Source organism: Prionailurus viverrinus, chromosome E1, assembly GCF_022837055.1.
Source record: "Prionailurus viverrinus isolate Anna chromosome E1, UM_Priviv_1.0, whole genome shotgun sequence".
Taxonomy (NCBI): Eukaryota; Metazoa; Chordata; class Mammalia; order Carnivora; family Felidae; genus Prionailurus; species Prionailurus viverrinus.
In genome coordinates, this window is record NC_062574.1 from 16,892,095 (window position 1) to 16,918,033 (window position 25,939).

At 37.7% G+C, this 25,939-nt stretch overlaps 1 protein-coding gene across 4 annotated transcripts in view; it reads left to right on the top strand.

The window, feature by feature from the left end:
* SSH2 (slingshot protein phosphatase 2) overlaps positions 1-25,939 on the top strand; it is a 257,943-nt gene that overhangs the window by 47,543 nt on the left and 184,461 nt on the right. For 2 of the 4 annotated variants that reach the window (XM_047833996.1, XM_047833995.1), the window contains exon 2: positions 13,835-13,915. The exons of the other annotated variants lie outside the window; for them this stretch is intronic. In XM_047833996.1, the coding sequence (XP_047689952.1) occupies positions 13,835-13,915 (81 nt within the window). The remainder of the gene's footprint in view (positions 1-13,834; positions 13,916-25,939) is intronic. 4 annotated transcript variants of the gene reach the window in all.

The following is a 25,939-nucleotide window of genomic DNA, read 5'->3' on the forward strand; positions in this document are numbered from 1 at the left end:
TGTGGTTTAGGAGGTAAGACTCCTTGGTATTGACTATCCACCTGGAATCTCTGGCCCTTGAAGTAATTTCTGAATTCATCTCCCAAATCCTTTCTCTAAAGTGGAACTAAACTTAGAGAAATGCTCCCCTTCTTTTGTGGGTTATTTTCTCTAGTCTCTTGCTCCTCTGTTCTCTGGCTGTGGGGTGTTGCTGTTTTATGTCTGGGATCTCTTGAGACACTTCCCCTCTCATCCTGGGCTCATTTCCTGACATTGCTCAACTTGTAGTCAGCTCTGGGCTGCTGTTAGCCCTCAACAAAGACCCGCTTTTCCAGGTTATTTTCTATAATGCTGGATGAGACAGGCTGAAAAGTCTGTTTTTCTCCTCTTGAGGGTATCGGGAAGAACTCCTCAGACCCATGACCGATGTTTGAGGGACCTTTCTCAGAATTCTCTGGCGGAAACTGAATTTTATGTGGTCACGTTGTCTCCTACCAGCATGAGAGTTTCCCCAGGAGTTTAGCAATCTCACCATGGTGTCACCTGCTAAATTGTGGGTGACTGCAGGAAAAAAAAAAGGCAGACTTGGGCAGATTTTGTAATTTGGCTTCTCTCACCATTAACAGTTTTATGAATTCAAGGATCTTGAGTAGTAAGCCCTATCTCTACCAGACCCAAAACCGAATGTGATTTTTAGTACATGTTGAGAGTCAAATCGGGGAAGGAGAGCTCTGGAGAGGTATTCAGGTGATGTTCACCTCAGATAGTTTTAATGGTTGGTATAACTCTTTCTCCAAAGAATAGGGAGTGAATTTTCTAGAAAGATTTTATCTGAAGTTTACAACCTTACAGCTCCTTCTGGGCAGCTTCTTTCGTCAGGTTCAGTTAATTAATTAGAATATAAAAATGATCTTTCTGCAGTATGAAGAGATCTTGTGGTCAAAATAGGAAATTAAGAGACGCCTGGGTGGCTCAGTCGGTTAAGTGTCAGACTTTGGCTCAGGTCATGATCTCACAGTTTGTGAGTTCGAGCCCCACGTTGGGCTCTGTGCTGATAGCTCAGAGCCTGGAGCCTGCTTCAGATTCTCTGTCTCCCTCTCTCTCTGCCCCTCCTCCACTCGTGCTCTGTGTCTGTCTCTCTCAAAAATAAATACATATTAAAATAATAGGAAATTAATTACAAGTACAAAATCATCACTCACTTTATTCCCAGTTCAGCTTGTTAGTCCTTAATTTTAAGTATCTCTAGCCTTCCTTGCTAATCAGCCTGGATCCTTCTCTGGTACTAGAGTTCAGTCTTTCAGTTCTCTTACTTAATTGAAGAGAGAATCAAGCTCTTTACTGAGAAATAGGCCTAATCCTTGGTCCTAAGTAAAAACTGCTCTTTTCACAATCATCTGAAACCTGACTTGATAATGTCTTGGGACTCTGTCTCAGTAAGAGCAATCTTTCTGCACTTGTCTTTCTTTCCTGGCACACATACCCAGACCTTTGTCCAAGGGAGGCTTTTCTCCTCTTTCGTACTCAGTGTCTTCTTGTCTTCAAATTCTTCTTGTTTTCTGAATTCTCCCAGTTTCTCTAAAATAGCCTTCTCTTTGCTCTTCAAACCTGCATTCCCCAGAGGAATAACAGAGCTTTGCTTCTTTGCACATTCTACAGAAGCATACGGTGGTCATGTTACATGGTATATGCGTTAGCATCTCTAAAACCCAACTCACTTTCATAGCCCAGGTTCCAAATCAAGCTACACACAAAAAAATATTAAGGTGTTTGTGGGGCACGAGTCGATGGCTGTGTTTAAACCACAGGTAGCTCTCATGCGTTGGTCTGAAGAGGGAAATAAAGAATTAGAAGTCTCAGGTTTTAAAGACCATAAAAACAGTATATAAGATGATTTACTAAATAAAAAGGGGACAACAAGAATTGTATGCTTTCAGCACATGTTGGGAGTTAAACTTTCTGTATCTCCTTGTTTTGCTAGCCTGCTGTCAGCTCATGAAGTTGACAGAACAGTTTTTTTTCCCCCCAAACTCCTACACAGAACAGGAGGGAAGTAATCAGCTAACTTGTTAATAGCAGAAGCCTAACCCAAAATGGAAAATAATAGATTATTTGGTTTGCCTAAATTAAAACAAATCTATCTCTCTATGGATTATATATCAATTTTGAGCCACTTAATTAGCAACTAGAGACATAAATCCAAAAATTTTCTTTTTTATTTTGAGATTACAGATCTAGAAGTTCTGAGTTACTGCTGCTATTTTATTCTTTTTTTTTTTTATGAGATTTCAGTGAAGGTTGAACATCTACCACTGGCTTCTTTGCTTTTTCACGTATTTATGAGCTTACTTGTTACTTGCTTATTAATTTGTTCTTCTGTGGATGATTGCTTTTCAAAATCCACCATGGTACCCTAGTTACCTGTGTAGGCATTCAATAAATACGGGTAGTGCCCCTTTTTGTAAATTGAATAGTCTGTATATGAATGGCTGCTTTTATATCTCACTGGTGATTCACCACTTTCCTTTTGTTGGTTTTGCTATGGAGAACTAGTTCAGGACTGATATGATTGCACCATTCTGATTCTAAAGCAGTGACTTAAGTGTTCTCTGTAGATGCAAATACTTTAGACCAGTGTATTTCAAACCTCAATGTTTATCAGAATCACCTGGAGGGCTTGTTAAAAACACATTTCTGGGCCCTACCCCCAGATTTTCTGATTTGTTAGATCCAGGGCAGAGCCTAAGAATTTGCATTTCTAACAAGTTCCCAGGTGATGCTGTTTCTGTTGACCTGGGGACCACACTTTTAAGAAATCACTGCTTGGGGCAGGCAGGGTGTGCCTGGCTGGCTCAGTCAGTAGAGTGTGTGACTCTTGATCTCAGGGTTGTGAGTTTAAGCCCCATGCTGGGTTGTTTTTGTTTTGTTTTGTTTGTGAGCTGGGGAGAGGGGACAGAGAGAGAGAGAGAGAGAGAGAGAGAGAGAGAGAGAGAGAGAGAGAATGAGAGAAAGAGAGAATATCTTAAGCAGGCTCCAGGTTCAGCATGGAGCCCAACACAAGGCTCAGTCCCATGACCCTAGGATCATGACCTGAGCTGAAACCAAAAGTCATATGTTCAACCAACTGAGCCCTCCAGGCATCCCCAAAAATAAAATCTTAAAAAAAAAAAAAAAAAACCAAAAAGAATCACTGCTTAGGGATTTTTCTCCTATTTCAGAAACATGGCCTCGTAGGACAGATGGTTATATCAAAAAAAGAGAAGGAAAAAAAAGCCCAAACCTCAAGAAGATGACAGAGTTTGGTGGGCTTTAAAATATATATATTCAAATGATCTCCGTGTGAAGATGTGAATTTGCTATTACAAGTAATGTGGCGTTTGTATACGATCTGAGATAGTATCCTAAGTGAACATTCAAAGAATTAAAAAGTGGAATCTCCAAATCTACAAAATATTCATATATCAAGTTATCATGTTGTAGACCTTAAACTAATAATACATGTTATATATCAATTTTATCTCAATAAAATGGGGGGGGGGGACTTCTTATCACTGTTATTTGTGATAAAAGACTTGGGGAGAGGAGGTATAATGAAAGAGTAGGAATGTTGGTATCTAGGAGACATCAGTTAAAATCCTTGTTCTGCCACTTACATTTAATGAATGATTTAGGAGTGTGTAACTTTACTAGGTTGTTTAGTATTAAATAAGGTAACAAATATGAAATGTTCTGCTTATCGTTGTCCATCGGTTATTTTCATAGAAGCTGGCCTCCTCTGTTGCTTTTGTATACTCAGGAATCTTTTCAAACTCTGTGTGATAAGTTTTATCCAAAGTCATTACTTATAATTGGATCCCAACATTTGCAGCCCTGTGGATGCTATAGAAATGCAGACACAGAAGATAAGGACCCTGTTCTCGAACTACGTAAAATCTGCTTAGAGAGTTAGGATCCTTTCCATTGAAACTACCAAACTACTGAGGTGTCTGTGTGCCTCAGTCAGTGAACATCCAACTCTTGGTTTTGGCTCAGGTCATATTCTCATGGTTTGTGAGTTTGAGGCCTGCATGGGGCTCCATGCTGACAGTGTGGAACCTGCTTTGGATTCTGTCTCTCTCTGCCCCTCCCCTGCTTGTGCTCTCTGTCTCTCAAATAAATAAACTTAAAAAAACAAACAAAAAGTACCAAACTACTATATGAAAAATGGGATAAACTGTGACCTTTTAAACATAAAAAGGTCAGAGGTAAGGCAGTGGCTCAATGCAGTTATCAAGGTTCTGGATTCTTTTCATCTTTTGTGCTCTGTCATCCTTAACATGTTGCCTTCTGTTCTTGAGCCTCCCCTTTCCAGAAGGTCACAAAATGACTTGTCACAGCTGTAGACCTCATATCTTTGCACCACTGCATCCAAAGGCAGAAAAAGGGCAGGGTTTTTATTGTTGTTTTTCTCAGTTCTCCTTTATCAGGGTGGAAAATCTTTCCCTCAAGCAGACTTGCCTTAGCTTTTGTTGACCGGGATTAGGATACTGTGTGCTAGCCTGCAGGAAGGCTAAAATGACAGATGGTAGGACTAATAGATGACAGAGTTGAGAGATGACTGTTGGTAGACAACAGGGAGAGTCTACTAAGGGGAGCTAAGACTGTGATCTGTAAAGATGACAGTTCTAGGCACTTTCTCGTTAGGCAAAATTGTATGCTCTAGGGTAGGGGTTGGCAACCTTTTCATGTTAAAAGCCTGATAGTAAATATTTTAGGTTTTGCTGGCCACAAATGGTCTCTTGCATCTTCTTCCTTGCTGCTGCTGCTGCTGCTGCTGCTTCTTCTTCTTCTTCTTCTTCTTCTTCTTCTTCTTCTTCTTTAAAAAACAAACAAACAAACAAAAAACCCCACAACCCTTTAAAAATGTGAAAAACATTCTTAGTTTGCTGGCCATATGAAAATAGGCTATAGTTTGCCAACCCTGCCAAGGTTATGAAGGCTCAGAGGAGAGGGAGATGACTGAGGCTGAAGTCATCATTTTGAAACTCCCTGAAATTCTGAGATTTGAGTGGTCTTTGAAGGATGGGTAAGATTTACATAGAGAGATTCTGTAACTTCTGAAGGGAGCAGTAGGTGGGGAAACATGCCTATGATGCTTACCATAAAATAGCTACATGTTACCTGCAAAGAGTGAAAAGCAGCAATACCTCTGCAGGTGAAATGGGCTAAATTGCACATGAAAGTTAGGGAGTGCTGAATATCTGGACTGCCTCAGCCACTGACAAGCCAACCTTCTAAGTATCTCTGAGAAATAAAGATGCTCTTTTGGCTTAAAGCCTCCATGTTGACTTGGAGCCCAAGGAAGGCAGTGTCTCATGTAACAGTTGGCTCTTCAGTAGGAGCTGTTGCTACTATGACTAATTAAAGGACAAACATCTTGTGTTTGGAGAAGATTCTTGGTGTCTTAACCATAGCTATACACAAAGATCATAACTCATCTTCAATTTGTACTGTTGTTGTTGACAACAAGGAAGAATTGCATCAACTAATGCTAAGTCACTCATTCACTGAACATTTATTGAATGCTGAGTGTATGCCAGGCCCTAAAGATACAAGTTGAAAACTTATAGTCTAGAGGGAGGGAAACAATATATAGAGAGATACTTATAGTAGAATGAAATAAGGATTAGAAAATATATGTACAAGGAACTGTAAATGCCTAGAAGGAACCATCAGTTAGTTAATCCTGATTTAAACTCTAGGTGACTCAGTCTAATTATTGCTGTCCTTCAGTGAACACAGATTATATCCTTTTTTTTCTTTTTTTTTTTAATTTTTATTTAAATTCAATTAGTGAACATATAATGTAACATTGGTTTCAGGAGCAGAATTTAGTGATTCATCACATGTAACACCCAGTGCTCATCATAACAAGTGCCCTCCTTAATACCCATCACCCATCTAGCCCATCCCCCACCCAATCCTTCCGTCAACCCTCAGTTTGTTCTCTATGGTTAAGAGTTTCTTTTTTTTTTTTTTTTTTTTTAAATTTTTTTTTTCAAAGTTTATTTATTTTTGGGACAAAGAGAGACAGAGCATGAACGGGGGAGGGTCAGAGAGAGAGGGAGACACAGAATCGGAAACAGGCTCCAGGCTCTGAGCCATCAGCCCAGAGCCCGACGCGGGGCTGGAACTCACGGACCGCGAGATCGTGACCTGGCTGAAGTCGGACGCTTAACCGACTGCGCCACCCAGGCGCCCCATGGTTAAGAGTTTCTTATGGTTTGTTTCCCTCTCTCTTTTTTCCCCCTTCCCGTATGTTCATCTGTTTTGTTTCTTAAATTTCACATATGAGTGAAATCATATGGTATTTGTCTTTCTGTGACTGACTTATTTTGCTTAAAATAATACATTCTAGTTTCATCTACACGGTTACAAATGGCAAGATTTCATCCTTTTTGGTGGCTAAGTAATATTCCATTGTGTATATATACCACATCTTCTTTTTTTTTTTCCAAGTCTAGAAAGGCTTTTATTTATTTTTTATTTTATTTTTCATTTTTTTTAAATTTACATCTAAATTAGCCTATAGTGCAACAATGATTTCAGGAGTAGATTCCTTAGTGCCCCTGACCCATTTAGCCCATCCCCCCTCCCACAACCCCTCCAGTAACCCTCAGTTTGTTCTCCATATTTATGAGTCTCTTCTGTTTTGTCCCCCTCCCTGTTTTTATATTATTTTTGTGTCCCTTCCCTTATGTTCATCTGTTTTGTCTCTTAAAGTCCTCATATGAATGAAGTTATATGATATTTGTCTTTCTCTAACTAATTTCACTTAGCATAATACCTTCCAGTTCCATCCACGTAGTTGCAAATGGCAAGATTTCATTCTTTTTGATTGCTGAGTAATAACTCCATTGTGTATATATACTACATCTTCTTTATCCATTCATTCATCGATGGACATTTGTGCTCTTTCCATAGTTTGGCTATTATTGATAATGCTGCTATAAACATCAGGGTGCATGTACCCCTTCAAGTCTGTATTTTTGTATCCTTTAGGTAAATGCTTAGTAGTATAATTGCTGGATCACAGGTTAGTTCTATTTTTAACTTTTTGAGGAACCTCTATACTGTTTTCCACAATGGCTGCACCATCCTTAATACTAGCCAGTTGTCTTACAGATCTGTACCATTGATTACAAAGAGGCCTATGTGAAATACTGTGGTTGAATCAAATCCAAATCATCATCCAGAAAAAGCAATTTCAAACATTCTACTGCTGCTGTTAGGTGTTTAGGATCCTCTTTATGTACAAAGTATATGGCTGTAGTGTTATTTATTTACTTAATTTTGTGGTTCCTGCTATACTAGGTATGAATACTGGGTTCTATAAAACAATTATTTTCCCCAGTAAAACTTGCAGAAAAGAAGATTCTGTGGTAGGGAGAACATGTCCTCCTCCCACCCAAAGAGTCTCCTCATCTTAATCCCCTGTGAACCTGCAAATATATATCATGTTACATGGTTGGGGCAGGGGCGGATTAAGGTTGCAGATGGAATTGATTGCTAATTAGATGACTTTAAAATAGGCAGAGTATCCTGGATTATTGGAATAAGGGGAAATATAATTATAAGGGCCTTTGAAAAGTGAAAGATGGAGACAGAGAAGAGGTTGTATTGATGAAATATAAGAAAAACTCACCCTACCTTTGCTGACTTTAAAGATGCAGGAAGGGAGCCACAAGCCAAGGAGTGTAGGTGGCCTCTAGTTACTGGAAAAGGCAGGGAAACAGATTCTGCCTGTATTAGTTTGTTAGGGCTGCCAAAACAAGTACCATAGACTAGTGGCTTAAACAACATTAATTTTCTCACAGTTCTGGAAGCTAGAAGTCAGAATTCAAGGTGTTGGTAGGGTTGATTTTTTTCCCCCCTAATATCTCTCTCCTTGGCTGGTAGATGTCTGTCTTGTCTCTGTCTTCACATTGTCTTTCCTCTCAGTGTCTGTGTCCTGATCTCCTCCTCTTACAAGGCCGCCAGTCATATTGTATTAGGACCCACCCTAATAAACCTTATTTTAATTTAATTACCTCTCTAAAGACCATATCTCCAGATAGAGTCACATTATGAGGTCCTAGGGATTAGGAGTTCAACATATAAATGGGGGCGGGGTGGAGAGAGCACAATTCAGCCTGTAATACTCCCCTAGAGCCTCCAGAAGGAACATGGGTCTGCCACCACTTTGATTTTAGGACTACTGACCTCTAGAGCTATAAAGGTAATAAATTTTGTGTTGTTTAAACTGTTAAGTTTGTGGTATTTTGTTACAGCAAATTAGAAAAATGAATACAGTTACAAGTAATCTGAGTCCATTAATAGGAGACTGATTAAATGAATTTTGGAATATCTATACAATGAAATAGCAGTGATAAAAAAATACTGAAATAAATATCCACTGACCAATAAATAGATTAAAAAATGTGATATATATACAATGGAATATTATTCAGCCTTAAAAGGAAAGGAATTCTGACACATGCTAAGTGAAATAAGCCAGTCACAAAAAGAGAAATACTGTATAATATCACTTATCTGTGGTATTCAGAGAAATCAAACTCATAAAAATAAAAAACAGAATAGTGGTTGCCAGGGGCTATGGGAAGGGGAAATTCGTTTTTTAATGGATATAGAATTTTTGTTTTGCAGGATGAAAAAGTTCTAGAGATTGGTTGAACAACAATGTGAATATACCTAATACTAATGAACTCTTTACTTGAAAATGGTCAAGATGGTAAATTTTATGTTGTATTATTTTACCACAATTCGAAGTTTTAAAAACAGTGAAACCAAAGACAAGTTTAAAAGGCAATGACAGAAAAATAGGTGTAGTGTGCTTTCATTGTGTATTTTTAGAGAAAGTATACACACACACACACACACACACACACACACACACACAATATCTCTGAAAAAATCCCAAGAAACTCACATAGTGATTACTTATGAGAATGGGATTATAGAGAATTAGGAAGTGGGAGGACAGGGATGGGAGGAAAACTTACATACTCCTTGACAGCTTCTGAATTTTATTGGCCACATGCATATATTACATATTGAAGTCATGATTTTTTACCGTAATTTACAATAATTTTGAGCTCATAGACACAGAGAACCAGAGACACAGAGAACAGATTGGTGACTGCCAGAGGTTGGGGAAAGACTGGGCAAAATGGATAAAGGCAGTCAAAAGGCACAAACTTCTAGTTATAAAATAAGTAATGGAAATATAATGAAAGAAAGAGAGTGAGAAAGAGAGAGAGGAAGGAAGAAAGGAAGGGAGAAGGAAATGGACGGAGGAAGGGAGAGAGGAAGTCATAAGGTTTTTAAATCTGTAACTTGGGGTTAGGGACTGCAGAGAGGGTTTTCTCACTTGGGTTATGTTTAGACTGTGAAATCGCTTTGTCAATCCAGCTATGTCTAAGTGTCAGGATAAATAAGACCTTCTTGCTTTGGCCTTTAAAGAGTTAAAAACTTAGTTTCAAAGTGGTCATTAGGCTTTAAGGTACACATGTATGTTATGGTTTGGTATCTAATAGTATATTTTTAAAATCTCTAGTTTCTTTAAGAATAAGTGCAGTGTGTTCACTTAGAACCTCCGAAAAAAGAAATATAGAAAAGACAAAAGAAATATAATAGCCAATATTTTCTGCTTCTTAAAAATCACATAACCTGTATACAACAAGAATAGAATAAAAGACACTTAACAGTAGGAACAGGTTTTGACTCTTGTGGGATTATTTCTTAAGACTTCTACTTACAAATTGTTAGGTAACTGGACAAGTTAGATTTTAACATTCTTCAAAACATCCTTCTTAGTACATGAGTCCTTGCATCATGCATTCCATATAAAGATTGCAACATTTTATTACTATAATTGTTGCTTAGAAGCTATTCTGGATTGAAACTTCTTGTTATATATGGATGTGTTTTCCTTACCAACAATCTTGGCCCTTGTTTTTCTCCAATGCTTAGCCAAAGCATATTTCCATAGAGCCATATACTTCTTTTTGTAGTTTTTCATCTTCATAAAAAACAAAAAACTAATTCTGGAGCCTGTTCAGTTATCTTTCCCTTTTTGTTTAGAATTTTCCTGTAGCTAATATAGCACCCAGAAAATTGCTTAGTACATAGTAGGGGTACAATAAATGGTAATGAATGACTCATTGTGAACTCAAAACTTCAGGGTTATATAGGGTATACAAAGTTGTCTGTATTTAGAAGTGAAACTCCTATATATTTTTAAAGTTTATTTATTTATTTTGAGAGAGAGAGTGAGTGGGGAGGGGCAGGAAAAAAAGAGGGGCACGAGGATACCAAGCAGGTTCCGCGCTGTTAGCACAGAGCCCAACGCAGGGCTCAAACCCACGAACCACAAAATCATGACCTGAATCGAAACCAAGAGTTGGTCATTCAACCTACTGAGCCACCCAGGCACCCCAACACCTATAATTTTATAGAAGCAAAATTCCCCTATATAGTAAAAGTTTCTTTGAAAGGGAATTTAATGCAAATTTATAAGCCTTTTACATCTAATAGGGAGATTATTACTCTATTATTATTATCATCATTAACAGCAGCAGCAACAGCAGGAGCAACAGTAGTGACATCAGTAACTAAGTCATGCTGCGTGCTTTTCCTGTATTATCTCTCATGCAATATTTCCAATGCCCCTATTAGATAAATGCTATTTTCGTGCCTATATTTATGGATTAGGAAATTGAGCTCAGAGTAATTAAGTAATGTGTTCACCATCCCATGGCTAGTAGGTGTCAGAACCAGGGTATGAACTCAATTTAGTTTAGTTAAGATTTGGACTTGGTACTTCTAATGCAAAAATATGAATTTGACATTATCCACTTCAATTGGCCAAAGGGACATTTAAGAAGGGAAGGAGGAGAAAGAAGGAAAAGAAAAGAGAATTGACATCTGCACTACAAACTGGGCATGATCACTATCCTCATGCTGGAGGATGTTGTTCAATATGAAATTCAGGCAAGGCCAGGTTGGGGAAGAGCCTGCCAACTTGAGAAGTACTATGTATATATAAAAGTCCACCTGGGAGTGGATCAAGGTAGCATCTTTTATTCCCAGTTTACTAATGTTAATTTTATCAAGTACTTTTTAGCATCTATTTAGATAAATCTTATAGTTTTCCTCATTTGACCTAATATGCTAAATTTTATTAATAGAATTCCTAAATATTCATTCATTCTTGGAATAAGTCCTTTATAGTTATAAGCAAGACAGTTCACTCTGCAGAACCCAGGAACAACTCAGGAACTGGAATTACCAAGTACCCCAGAAAGCAGAGGAAAGAACTTGAAATATCCTTTGTCTTCCTTTAGGATTAGATTTTAATTTGGAACTAAATATGTTGTTCGCTAGTAAATACTTGTTCTGTGAACCAATTATTTTTAATGCTGCCAACACACTTAAATTGATACCTTGTAACTTAATGAATTAAATTACAATTAATACGTATGATACCTTGTAACTTAATGAATTAAGTTACAATTAATACGTATGCAGTAAAGTCTTAAAATAACTTTAGGAGTGTAAGTCATCACAGAACCACCTTCTTGGAAGATATTTTAAAAGAAATCATGTAAACATGCTGAAATATTTTTAAGAATGAAAATTTTGAAAATCTTAACTAGTGTAATTTGGATTAATTGTACACTGTGGCAGTGACAAGCCACTATTGATATGCTTAATATTACTTATGTTGTCATCTGTTGTGATCCGAGAATTTGGGAGAATTGAAAGCAGTTTTGATCTCTACCTTATTAATTTCTTCAAATATTTTAGTTTTTTTAATTATGCCTTTAGCTTTTCTAATATGACTTTTAGAAGTCTTCAAGTATTTTGTAGTCTGATTTTTTTTTTTAAAGACAAGTGGAAAGTAAATGTTCTTATTATTCCCCCCTCCAAAATTCAAGGGAGTGAGGAATAAAGAGATTTTGCATTTGTAGGATTTAAAAAGTGATTTTAAATGTTTGGTTGTTTCTGTTTATTTTCTAAAAGAGGAAGAGAGAGGGAAAATGGAAGATGAGACTTGGTTGTAAGAGGGAAAACTAAAGTAGGCAAATGATCAGGGTAGGGAAAAAGAAGATAAACCAGGAGAAGGCACTTACCAGAAATAATAGCTCTGAGCTTTACTTTTTTTTTTTTTCTTCAGTTTATTTGCACTCCAAAACTCAATCTCTACAGGTATTAAGTAGGTTTAAATGTAGTTTCAGCTTTGAAAAGTCAAAGTAAGAGTCAACTAGGGTAGCCACAGAGTAGTTAATATAAGATTAAGTTTCAGCCACTGGTAGCAAGGTGGGTTTTTTTTTTGTCACTTGAGAGCTTTATTGAGATATAACTGATATACAAAAGACAGACATTGTTAATGTGTACAATTTGATGAGTTTGGACACATGCATACACCTGTGAAACCCATCACTATAACCATCTCTAAACCTATCTGTCACCTCCCAAAGTTTCCTCATGCCTCTTTGCATTTTTTGTTGTTGTTTATTTGTTTTGTGGTAAGAACATTTAAGCATGAGGTATGCCCTCCTACCAAAAATTTAAATACACAATGGAATATTGTTAACAGTAGGCATTATGTCATATAGTAGACCTCTATAACTTTTTTAGCTCACTAAACTGAAACTTTGTACTCTTTAAAGAAGAACTCTCAATACTCCTTCCCCCTTAGGCCCTGGAAACCAACATTCTGCTTTGTGCTACTGTGAATTTGATTATTTTGGATACCTCAAATAAGTGGAATCGTGTAATATTTGTCTTTCTGTTACTGGCTTATTTCACTTAGGATTTCCTTTTTTTCAGGCTGAATAATATTCCATTGTATGTATATATCACTTTTTCTTTAACCATTTGTCTGTTGTTGGACATTTGGATTGATTCCATCATCTTGGCTATTGTGTGTAGTGCTGCCATGAACATGGTAGTGCAGACACCTCTTCCAGATCCTGATTTCAGCTCTTTTGGATTTATACCCAGAAGTGGAATTGCTTGATAATACAATAGTGAGAAGTTTTGATGACATAAGCATTTACATCTTTATGTAGGGATAGCTCAGTTTCCAGTAGCTTTACTCAAACAGCAAACATTTGGGTGGAACTTAATGGGTGAGAGTTGGAACTTTTTTTCTTCTTCTCTTTTTTGTGGTGTTGTTAGTCATAAGGGAAGAATATTCTTGTGTTACCAGCTAATTATTTCACTCTTTTGTCTCGTTTTCCTTATCTGTCTTCTAGACAGATTTTGAAAAAGAGATTGGACAGTGGAAGAAAGGTTTTAAATTGTTTTCTGGCATCCGTCAGGTGGACTTGGGTAGGGCATATCTTTTGGCTGTTCTTATAAACACTTGTTAGAAGATGGCTGATGAGGCTAGTAGTTAGATACCTCCAGTCATGTTCTATGTTATATTCTGAAGCCTGACTCTAAACAGTCATATTAAATATGTACCTTTGGATATGAGGATAAATGAACACAAACCTACCCTCTGGGAATAGTCCAGAGTACATACTATAAACAGTTAGTAATACCATCTTTACAGAAAAGGGACACCCCATTGCCCAAATTGGAAACCATAGAAAATGCTTCAGCTAATCAAACATGCCTCAGTCAATTTTCTGGTCACCTAACCAATCAACTTGTTGGCTTTATTCTCTCCAAAATAGCCATCACTAATCAGAATTTCAGCTTCTCACGTATGAGCTAACATGACTCGGTGATGTCTGCTGGCTTTTCCCTCAGGCTTATGGCCCCATTCATCTGGATCTGTGAAATGATCTTGTTTGTATTACAGAGTTCTCATTTGGAAGACAGTGAATCAGCAGTGTTACTTTCCTGTGAATGTGAAGAATCAGATATCTTTAGTGGTTCCAATGTACGTAGGTATATGTTTTTATACAGCCTTTGGTAATTCCAAGTGAAAGCTTTTTGGGTAAACTTGGCTTTCAAATGCAACTGAGATACAGTACCTATTGTTTCATCTGTTTGGCCTCACTCAGCAAAATACATAGTCTGTGAAAGCAAATAAGGGACTTGGAATGAGCACATATATATAAATATAAGCATTATATTTATAAATATAAATATGAGTATATTTGTATGCATAATAATCTCCATTCAAGGTGTATTTACCAAAGTAGAAAAATGTTGTAACCTGAAACTTTGAGTGAGTTCTCCCTCAGTAAAGATGATTGTTTTAGTGGGCTTTTTACATTAAAAAAATTTTTTTTAATGTTTATTTTATTTTTGAGAGAGAGAGCACAAGCAGGGGTGAGGCAGAGAGAGGGGGACAGAAAATCCAAAGTGGGCTCTACGCTGACAGCATTGAGCCCAATGTGAAGCTTGAACTCATGAACCATAAGATCATGACATGAGCTGAAGTCAGACGCTCAGCCGAGTAAGCCACCCACGCGCCCCCTTACATTTTTTAATGGTCAGTAGTTTCCTTTTCCCTGTGGCAACTGCTTGGTATTGGTGCTCCACTGGACCTTTATGCCCCATAGACGTAAACCTAACACATCCTGGCTGTTGAGAATGTTAAGCCAAATAATGTTTTAATTACTGGATCATGCTATCTAACTAAATACATTTCATGAGATGTTATAAATTTAGTTATCTCACTGGACCCCCAAAATAGTTGCTTAATTACCACAAATTGCCCAGGCTGAATCAGGCTGAAGTTAGTTAGAGAAGGACTTAAATTGACTTTTAAAAAATTTAAATATCTCTTGTAACAGGATAACTGCCTTTGCTAGCCATGGCTAATGCTAGGTTCTACAAACCTTGATGATAAAATCTGGATCCTGTCTATTTTAGGATGTTTATTGTATATAGTAGGCACTCTATAAATGTTAAAGTTTCACCAATTGAAATTCTCGAAGTAAGTAGGGCTTCTTAAGTATATCACCATAGTACAGCCTAGCCTGCTCTTAAACTGTCTTCTTTACTTCACCTTCACTTCACAGAGAAGGTGATCGCTATTTCAGGACTTCATCCAACTATTATATTGACTGACCCAGTTGCACTTCCTTCAGCGTTGATGATGAGTCTGAAATGGCATTAAGTTAGTTATTGTGACTCACTAATAGCTGGAGCTGTGCTCATTCCCTAGTGCTTGAAAACATTGATGAATTCACACGAACACTCATTTATTATCAACATTTTGCAGATGACAAACTGAGGGTAGAAAGGTTGTATTCTTTGCCCAGTGTTGTGTGATAAGCAGGGGCAGCGCTGATGTCAGATCTCAGCACCCATCAGTGCTGTCATCAGTGATCTCATTATCAGCAGGCAGCAGCATCATTGATGGAATATGTACCAAGGCTGTTTATATAGTTTCCTCAAGATTTACTTTGCTCAGTCTGCAGTGGCATCTTCTGGATTAGACTGCCTTATTTTTTGGCTGACTTTGTCTTAAAGAGACCAATGCATGGCAATCTATATGAAGAAAATTTTTATGAAGTTGTGCACATGTGGGGAAAAGATGACTCTAGTTTTTTTTTTAAAATTTTTTTCAATGTTTATTTATTTTTGGGACAGAGAGAGACAGAGCATGAACGGGGGAGGGGCAGAGAGAGAGGGAGACACAGAATCGGAAACAGGCTCCAGGCTCTGAGCCATCAGCCCAGAGCCTGACGCGGGGCTCGAACTCACGGACCGCGAGATCGTGACCTGGGTGAAGTCGGACGCTTAACCGACTGCGCCACCCAGGCGCCCCAGATGACTCTAGTTTTAATGGTTCTCTGAGAAACAATTAATTGGGTATGTATATTTGCAGATTATTCTGGATCGCTTTATTTTATTGCCAGATTTCATTCATTTAAGTCAGGTTTGTTATCTTTTCCTCTTTATAAGGCAAAAGTGGTTACATGTATTTGGCTGGCTCTTAAAAAGTATTGAATTATCCTCCTATTTGGTTGCTTAGGAAGTATTTCCTATATGTTTTCCCCCTGTCCTCAGCTCCCATTCCCACCCTCATGTCAAAGGAGGTTGAAGATCTCCTTCCCAGTTTGATGCCTTAAACTTGAAAACAAAATTGTTTGGAGAACAAACTGATTGAAATCTCCACTTTGAATTTTCTTCAAAGGAAATTGCATGGGATCTTGATAACTATTTGAAATAGAAGTTAACTATTGTATAGAAGAGCAGCACATAAAGTCAATCACTGAAGAACTTTCTCTTCAATCTCGGGATAACAGAATTATGAACTTTCGTTATCTATATTCATTCATGCATGCATTCATTCATCTCCAAGCACTGATTGACTGTGTTGTACTAATCACTGGGCCCAGGGCCATGGAAGTTAGGCATAAAATATAGAATCTACCCTAAGAGCAAACTTTCAGCTATAAGATGAATAAGTTCTGAAGATCTAATGTAAAACATGGTGACTATAGTTGATAACATTGCATTTGATAATTTGACATGGCTAAAAAAGCATAACTTAAATGTTCTCACAGAGAAGATAAATATCTGAAGATGGGGGGGGGATCTTTTCACAATGTATATGTATATCAAAGCACCATGATGTATACCTTAGAATCTTACAGTTTTATTTGTCAATTTTACCTTAATAAAACTGAATTTTAAAAAATCTACCCTAGGAGAATGTATAACTATGCTTCAACAGCTTAGTTTTATGGATTTTTATGGAAAGCCATGAATTATGAAAAGCCATGAAAAGGAGAGGAGAAAATCATTCATATGCAGTACATGGGGAGAAGAAAAGAAATATGTGGATGAGTGGAAAGAAACTTGGCTGGAGGCAAAGAGGGGATGGCTGCCTTAGATCTCTTGGGGCTTTCTTAGAAGAGAAGGGAGGAGTGTAGAAAAGCTTCTCCCTCTTCTCTGGTCCTATTCAGCCTCTGGGGAAGCAGATAAAGGGTAGAAGCAGCTTCTTGTTCCCTTTGCTGTGTACAGGGTTGTTGGAGGTCTCCATAATGGGAAGAGGGACTGCCTGCCCCCAGAGCAGGCTTGACAGTGTGACTGGAAAAGGTAGCAGAGGAGAAGATACTGGCCTTAGCTGCAGGAGTTTCACTTTGGCTTCAGATAGGAAAGAATGTAGGCAGTGACTAAAGCAGGTTGGGGTACTGTTAGCCACAGTAGCCACTGAGATTCCTGAGAGTCCTCTCTATTCCTCATCCCCATGCCTTGCTTTCCTGCCTTAAAGGAGAAAAAGCTCTGTGTAAGCTGGAATTCCAATTACCATGTTTGTTGGGGTTCAGCTAGAACCAAGCAGATTCATTACTATTGCAGGGTTATATCTTCCCCAGCCTGGAGGTCAGGAAAATGCTTGTTATGTTAGTTTTTTTCCTCAGGATACAATTTCTTTCTTTCTCTCCTTCCCCTGGTCTTCTGACCCCACTCCCACTCTACCAAACAGGAGGAGGGACACATATGGGTGGTCATACTATTTTTATGGTCTGTTTCATTCCTATGCTTGGATATTATATCTTTGTAGGGAATGCATTTCCCTTCCCTACAATCAAAACAGCATTTTGTTTGATTAGCCCAGTGAAAGGAAGAAGTGTTAGCCTTCTGTTATTAAAGAGAGAAAAAAAGAAAATGTTACCCTTGAATCAAATGTGGAAAAGGCAGACAAAAAGGGAAATCTAAAATGTAAGAATTTATTTGGTGTAGCCTACTTTACATTTTTAAACTGTAGATTTGCATTCTTTTCTAGGGCAGACCAGGTGTCTCAGAATATAGCAGTATCCTTCTAGATGGCAACTTCTATGGAGGTTTTCATGTGTAGTCATTTTGTGGGAGAAATGGCTTTGGAGAGAGAGAATGTTTAACCTATGTTTAAGATAAATTTAAGAATTGTAAAAAGTTATTAGCATTAAGATAAGCAAGCCCTAATTCAAGGCTTGCTATAGAGTAGTCAGCCTATGGGTTGAGAACAGAAGGCACTTTAATCTTTAGGATTCTTCTGAAGCATCTTGTTTTTCTTGTATGTTTTAAGTTTTAGAATGTGGTATATGGGATGATCAAAACAATGAATTATTTGTCAGCTTAGAAAGTAAAACTATATTTAAGGGGGGAAAATTGGGGCACCTGGATGGCTCAGTCGGTTAAGCGCCTGACTCAGTTTTGGCTCAGGTCATGATCTCAAGGTTCGTGAGTTCAAGCCCCACATCAGGCTCTGCGCTGACAGTGTGGAGCCTGCTTGGGTTTCTCTCTCCCTCTCTCTCTGCCCCACCCCATTTGCGCTGTCTCTGTCTCTCTCAAAATAAATAAATAACGTTAAAAAAAATTTTTTTGAAAAGGGGGGAGAACTGCTATTGTCATTAAATCTACTTTTGTAAGACTCTAGATATTGTGAGCAGACACACTAAACAGTAGATCATAGATAAACTCAGAGATACAATGATAACCAAAGTAGTTGGCTGGAAGGTGGTGATGGTGTAGGCTGATAGTATGTGCACCTAGTCATTTCTGATGGTTTGTATTTACCTTTTTTCTTTTAGCTCTCGGTATTGTATTTTTTTCCATTTTTGCAGGCTGATTTACAGAGATACCATTTCACTAGACAACATACACAAATATAAAAAGGATAAAAATAAGAAAATTTGTTGCCAAAGAGATGTGAGTTTTATTACAGCTCAAGATTCAGACAACCTGGGTCAGAGTCGCAACTCTACTTCCTGGCTCATGATGTCACTTCTCTAAGCCTCCTTTCTCCCATCTGTAAAATGGGATTAATAATAGTACCTGTCTCAGAGTGTTGTTAGAATTAAATAAGATTTATGTAAGGTACTTAGAGGGTCTGGCACATTTTCTGTGCTAAGTAGAGAGCAAGGACAGATGTAGGATTCCCTGATGTCACCATGTCTTCCACAGAGTCAGGACAGTGCCACTGTTGTCTGTGGGCACAATTTAAGTTTGTAGTCCATCCAGTGCTGTGAGGGAAGAGGAAAAAGTGGACATCTTGACCATTTTTATTTTTCTTCACCACCCTTGATTTGGCTTGTGGTCCAAATAACTTGTGGCAGTTTCTAAAATATATTATTTAAATTTGTAAAATGATTATTGAAGGGCCAGAAGCTTTCTTTTATTCTTCTTTATATTTGCCACAGTGCCTACCATAGTGATTTGCAAGTTGCATACATATATGGAATGCCTTGGGTAATGGAATCTCAAAATGATGCTTCAGGCACACCAGGCTTTCCCTTGTACTGGTTTTATATTGGTCTGACTTCTGGCCCTTCTTTGGACCACAGACATATTTTGGCGACATCTGGCACAAGGATATAGAATGTAGCAGTGAAATAATTGTAGGCAGACACCAAGAGCTTGACCTGATTTATAAAATCAACCAAATAAAAGCTCCAACTAGCTGAGTTATCCTGCTTCCATAATCTGAGGCAGGGCCTGTTCGGGTGTACTTGTTCCTTATTTTGGTTTAGGAAAGCAAGAAAAGCAGAAGATGGCATGACTTGTAGGATTTTTCATTAATAAAATTATACAGGGTTTTTTTAGATTACAGTTTGGAAATGAGTTACCCTTTGGAAGGTAAGCAATCTATTTAGCAATTACTATTTGCCAGACATGCTAAGTGATTTTCATACACATTAGTGTTGAATCCAAATTTTTGAGGTTAAGGACTTCTAGTATTTCTCATTTAAAGCTAAAGAAAAAGAGGCTTGTGTGAGGTATGTACCATGCTGGTAGTGACAGCCAGGTCTGCCTGACACTTATTTGAGCTTTTCATCTTATGCTGGATTACCTTTGCCTTTGAATGGAATATTGTTATTCTAGTGCTAGGGGGTTGGGGCAAATGGAATAGTGGTTCTCAGCTCTGTTTTTGCACCAGAGTAATCTATGGAACTTCTACAAAATAGAGACTCAAATCTTACCTTAACGACTTTCTCATTCAGTGGGTCTTGGACATCTGTATTCTTTACAAGGTACGTAGGTGGTTACTTCACACAGCCAATGTTAAGAATCATGGTTCTTAGAAATTCCATAGGGAGGAATTATAAGATTACAGATCTGGGGGCATCTGAAGACTGAATTTGGGATATTGTAAAGACACACCATTGATAGAAGTATAGGGGAAAAAGAGGTAGCTTAATAGTAATAAAGTTTCATGTTTCAAGAGGTAGAATAGTATGTGTCATCAGAAATTGGATATATCACCAGGTTATTTTATAGCCAGATTAATTCTCCATTCTTTCTGTGAATCTCTAGAGTGCTGCTACTATTGTACTTAAGCACAGTCCTTCTCAACCTTTGCTCTCCCAGATAACGTTTTACCCAGTGGTTGGGGTGAAGTTCTAGTGAATTTGCAATTTCAGACTATTAGGCAAGAACTGCTAACTCTGAAGAGAGCAGTGGATGGCAGTGATTAAGACAAATGTGATGGGAGAATGTAAATTTAACAGATTCTTAATCTTAATGGATCCTGTCTTCTGAGTCCCTCCTAATACCTTCTGTTTATTTTTTGTAATCTCACAGTATACTTTGGCAATAGGGAAGGGTTAGTAATTTTTCCTTTCACTTTACAATTAGGAAGCTTGAGTTACAAAGGCCAGGACTTGCTGAGAACTATAACTAAAATAATGGCTAACATTTGTTGAACACTAACCATGTTCCTGGCTCTGTAGGAATGTTTTTACATATATTATCTCATATTGCATCTCTGATGTGGACAATGTTTTAGGGATAATAAAACTGAGCTCATTTATTCTACAGTTATTTGAGTCTCCTCTGTGGCAGGTACCATGCTAGGCAATGAGTATCCAGTGGTGAACAAACCAAACCCTTTCCCTAATGGAACTTATAGGGGAAGACACATAATAAAAAACAAATAAATATTCAATTATAAAATTTGATAGTGCAATGAAAAATACAAATGGGAAAATAATAATAAAGAATAACAAAGCAGAATAGCCAGTTAGATAAAGGGTGGTCAAGAAGGGCCTCCCTAACATGGTGATATTTTAGTTCAGAATTGTTCAGGGATTTGCTTAGTGTCACACATTTAGGAAGTGATAAAGTTCAAGTCTGATTTCCAAGGCTATGCTCACTAAGCTATACTGCCTGTCAGACATGTGCTTGGAATCTGCCAGACTCTCCTATCTGGTCTGACAAGCATTCCTATCATGACACCGTACCAAATTTCCAGAAGGGCATCATAAAATTTATAAATAAGAAATTATAATAATGTTTCTTTCCAAAGAAATCTGCTTCCTAAAATACTTCTTTAAAGAGAGCCCTAGGAGGCAGCAAGGAGAAGGGATAGCAAAAAATATTGCATGCTGTATATGGATTTCAGCAAATGATAGACATAGCTCCAGAGAAGCTGGAAATCTCTGCTATAATTGCACCAGGTACATTTGCATGAGGAAGTGCTCTCTTGGCATGCATGGGCTGGGACTGGGTGTTCCACTTTGGATCAACATCTTATTTCCTGGCCTTACTTGAACTTGAACTTGAAGGTGCTGATCCAGGAGCCAAGCAGAAGACGTCTAATGGAAGAAGCTGACTGAGGAGTGTTACGTGGTGGCTAGAACCTCAGGATACTTGGAAAGAATGTTGAAGGAAGGGAAACTGCTCTTGGGAAGGGAAAGAACGAAGTGAACAGTGAAATACAGCCTTGTATTTAAATGCTGCGGCCTTCTTTTGACTTTACTGCAATGCTTAATTTGCCAAGTTACTTTCTTAGGATTTTCCAGCAGAGTCCTCTGAACTCCCCCTTTGCTCCAGAAGAATTTGTCCACTTAATCTTTTTCCTCCCAGGAAATAACAGTAGTTCTTAAGCTGTTTAGATTCTGTAGAAGTGTAATACAAGTTTTTAAACCCTGGATTATGAACCTAACTGTAGATTTGAATAGTGCTTAGTATAAATTTATGTTTGGAAAAGGTCTGTGCATGATATTCATGTCTATATCTTAACTTGATGATTATACTGGTAAAGATTGTAAATCCTGGCAATCTGACAGTTCAGTCAAAAGTTATAATTACGTTGAAACTCTATGACCCTGAAATCTAATTCTTGAAAACTTCCTCTGAAGAAATTATTTAAATAGTGTAGTACTAAAATTTTAGTGACCATATTTAATAATAGGAGAAAGGGAATGGTTAAGTAAACTGTGGTTAATATTAGACACAAAACCCAGGGACCATAAAAGAAAACATTGATAAATTCAAATACATAAAGCCAAAAATTCTACATTAGAAGATCCTATAAATAAAATCACAAGACAACACGTTGGAAAAAGATTTTCAACACATATGACAAAAGAGCTAATTTCTATAATATGTAATGTGTTATATAATTTTTTTAAGATCAGACACACAATAGAACATGTACAAAAGAAATTAACAGAGTTTCACAGAAAGATATATAAATGGCTCTTCACCATATGAGAAAACATTCAGTAGTCCTCATAACCAATTATTTACCAATCAGATCAGCAAAGGTCATATAAGTATGATATTGCATTGTGTTGGCAGGGACTTAGGGGAAACAGCAATGCTGTATATTGTTGGTGGGCTCTAAATTAGAATAAGAGGACATTTTGGAAATATTTATTAAAATTCTGTATGCCAGTAGCATTTACTCTAGAAATTTCATTAGGAATTTATCCTCCAGAAATATTCCTATATATGTGAAATTTCATATATTGAAGGATATTCATTGCAATGTAAATGAATTTGACAAATTTGAATATAAATTTGCTATTTGTAATGACAAAAAATTTGAAATATCCTAGATGCCTATCAAGGTGTTTCCATATCAGCTAATATGGAATTGTCTTCTGTTGTTGAAATACCAAAATGCAAAGTAGTGTGTGTGTTTCATTTGTGTGAAAAACAATTAGAGGAAAAAGAATATATTTAGATCCTTAAATATGCATAGATTGTATCTGGTAATATATATAAAAATTTAAAACAGTGGGGTGCCTGTGGCTCAGTCTATTAAGGATCTGACTCAACTTCAGCTCAGGTCATGATCTCGCGTTCATGAGTTTGAGCCCCGCATTGAGAACATCGCCTTCAAGCCTGCCTGGGATTCTGTCTCCCTCTCTCTCTGCCCCTCCCCTGCTTGCTCTCTATCTCTCTCTCAAAATAAGTAAAAATAACTTTAAAAATAATTTTAAAAAACGGCAATTGTGTTTAGGGAGAAGAACCTGTTGGCTCAAGGAATGGACGTGAGATGGAGACCTATTTAATGTTCATCATGTTGCTGTTTTTTTTAATTGTGTACCATGTGCAAATGATACCTACTTTTAAAAAATACTAAAATAAGGGACACCTGGGTGGCTTAGTTGGTTAAGTGTCCAACTTTGGTTCAGGTCAAGATCTCGAGGCTCATGGGTTTGAGCCCTGCATCAGACTTTATGCTGACAGCTCAGAACCTGGAGCCTGCTTTGGATTCTGTGTCTCCCTCTCTCTGCCCCTCCCCCACTTGGTGTTCTGTCTCTCTCAAAAATAAACATTTTAAAAAATGCTAAAATAATTGAAAAAGAGGAGTAGAACAGAATTTCATAGCCGCCATTCATTCATTCATTCCTCCCACAAATATTATTTTATTTATTTTCTTAAAAAAAATTTTTTTAATGTTTATTTTTGAAAGAAAGACAGCGTGAGCAGAGAAGGGGCAGAAGAAGGAGACAGAATCTGAAGCAGGCTCCAGGCTCTGAGCTGTCAGCACAGAACCCAATGCAGGACTTGAATTCACAAACCATGAGATCATGACCTGAGCTGAAGTCAGATGCTCAACTGAGCCACCCAGGCACCCCTTACAAATATTATTTTAAAAGAAATAAGAAGACATCTCTTTTCCTTAAATACCCACAGCCTAGAAAAAGAGATACCTAAATAAGATTATTACAATATAGTATGGTAAGTACAATAATGGAGTAGATGTGTGTACTAAGTACAATGTGGCACAAGAAGAGAATAATTCATTACTTACTTGATATGTCAAGTTTACAAATGAACAAAATTTGGGGGCGCCTGGGTGGCTCAGTCAGTTAAGTGTCTGACTTCGGCTCTCAGGTCATGATCTTGTAGTTTGTGAGTTCAAGCCCTTGCTTGGGCTGTGTGCTAACAGCTCAGATCCTAGGGTCAGCTCTAGATTCTCCCTCTCTCTCTCTGTCCCTCCCCACTCACACTCTGTCTCTCTCTCAAAAATACATAAATGTTAAAAAAATTTTTTTTTAATGAACAAAATTTGGGATGCCTGGCTGGCTTAGTCAGTAGAGCATACAACTCTTGATCTCAGGGTTGTAAGTTTGAGCCCCACACTGGGTGTAGGGATAACTTAAAAATAAAAAATAAAAAAAATCTTGGGGCTTTGGGTGGCTCAGTCAGTTAAGTATCTGATTCTTGACTTCAGCTCAGGTAGTGATCTTAGTGAGATTGAGCCCCGTGTCAGGATCCTGCTTGGGATTCTCTCTCTCCCTTTCTCTCTGCATCTCCCCCACTTGCATGCTTGCTCTCTCTCTCTCTCTCTCTCCCTCTCAATAAACATTTTTTAAATAAAATTTATATTAAAAGAAATACAAATGAACAAAATTTACATGTATACTCTGATTATAACTACATTAAAACTATATAAATAAATAACAAAAAGAGGAAACACAGAAGAAGCCTTAAATATAAGAAGTTTCATTCAAATGGTGAGGATGTGAAGGGCTTTTGGAATATCAGAGTTGTCTTATTCATATTTTAAAGACAGTGCTTTTTTTTTTTTTTTTTTAATTTAGATTTTTAAAAATCAAGTTATCCAGGGGCGCCTGGGTGGCTCAGTTGGTTAAGCATCTGACTTCGGCTCAGGTCATGATCTCACAGTTCATGATTGGGCCCCACATCAAACAGTGCAGAGCCTGCTTCTGATCCTCTGTCTCCCCCTATTTCTGCCTCTCTCCCACATGTTCTGTCTCAAAAATAAATAAATAAACATTTTTTAAAAATCAAGTAATCAGGACTCTGCTAAGCCAGAGTCCCTAGAGTCCTCTACTCATAGTCTTAAAGATGAGAGGGTAAGAAGTACTGTGTTTGCCCTAAGTTAATATATGGAATAAACAGTCTCCTTATCACACATAACTCTTTACTTTTACCTACACAATTTAAGCCTGAATCTCTCCAGGTTCTGTGAAGAGCCTTGGAACTAATTAGTGTACAAGTTATATCTGTAGAAGTGCTCAGTGATCTTCATGGGAGGTGGGGTGTCTTTTCAATTTTTGGTATATAACAGTTTTTTCCCTTCTCAAAGAGCTTCTTTAACACTAGCAGACCTTTACCAGGGCCATTTTTAGATGTCTTAAAAGTGAGCTACAGAACAGCCAGGACTATATTGAACAATTCTGACACTCAGAATTTATGGCCTTCCTGTTATGAGCTACATATAACAAGTAAACACCAATTAAAACCCACTGTGATGTTGTGTCATAATAATTTAAATTCTACCATATGAGTTAGTTCCGGGTCTTATGATCAGCTCTATCTCTCATTAAGTTATATATATATATATATATTTTTAATTTTTTTATAATGTTTATTCATTTTTGAAAGACAGAGAGAAACAGAGCACAAGCAGAGGGGAGGCAGAGAGAGAAGGAGACACAGGATCCAAAACAAACTCCAGGCTCTGAGCTGTCAGCACAGAGCCTGATGTGGGGCTTGAACCCACGAACTACGAGATCATGACCTGAGCTGAAGTCGGACGCTTAACTGACTCAACCACCCAGGCGCCCCTAAGTTATATTTTAAAGCCCTACCATTTCATTTCCTTCTCCATTCATGGTTTCCACCGGTCTGGTTCTATGGCTGTATCTTGAACTATTTAAACCGGCTCAACAGGGAGCAGCACTAGGCACAATACCAAAAGTGGAGCAGAACTGGCCTTGGTACTTCCTTCATTGACTATAGTCACACTTCTTCGCCT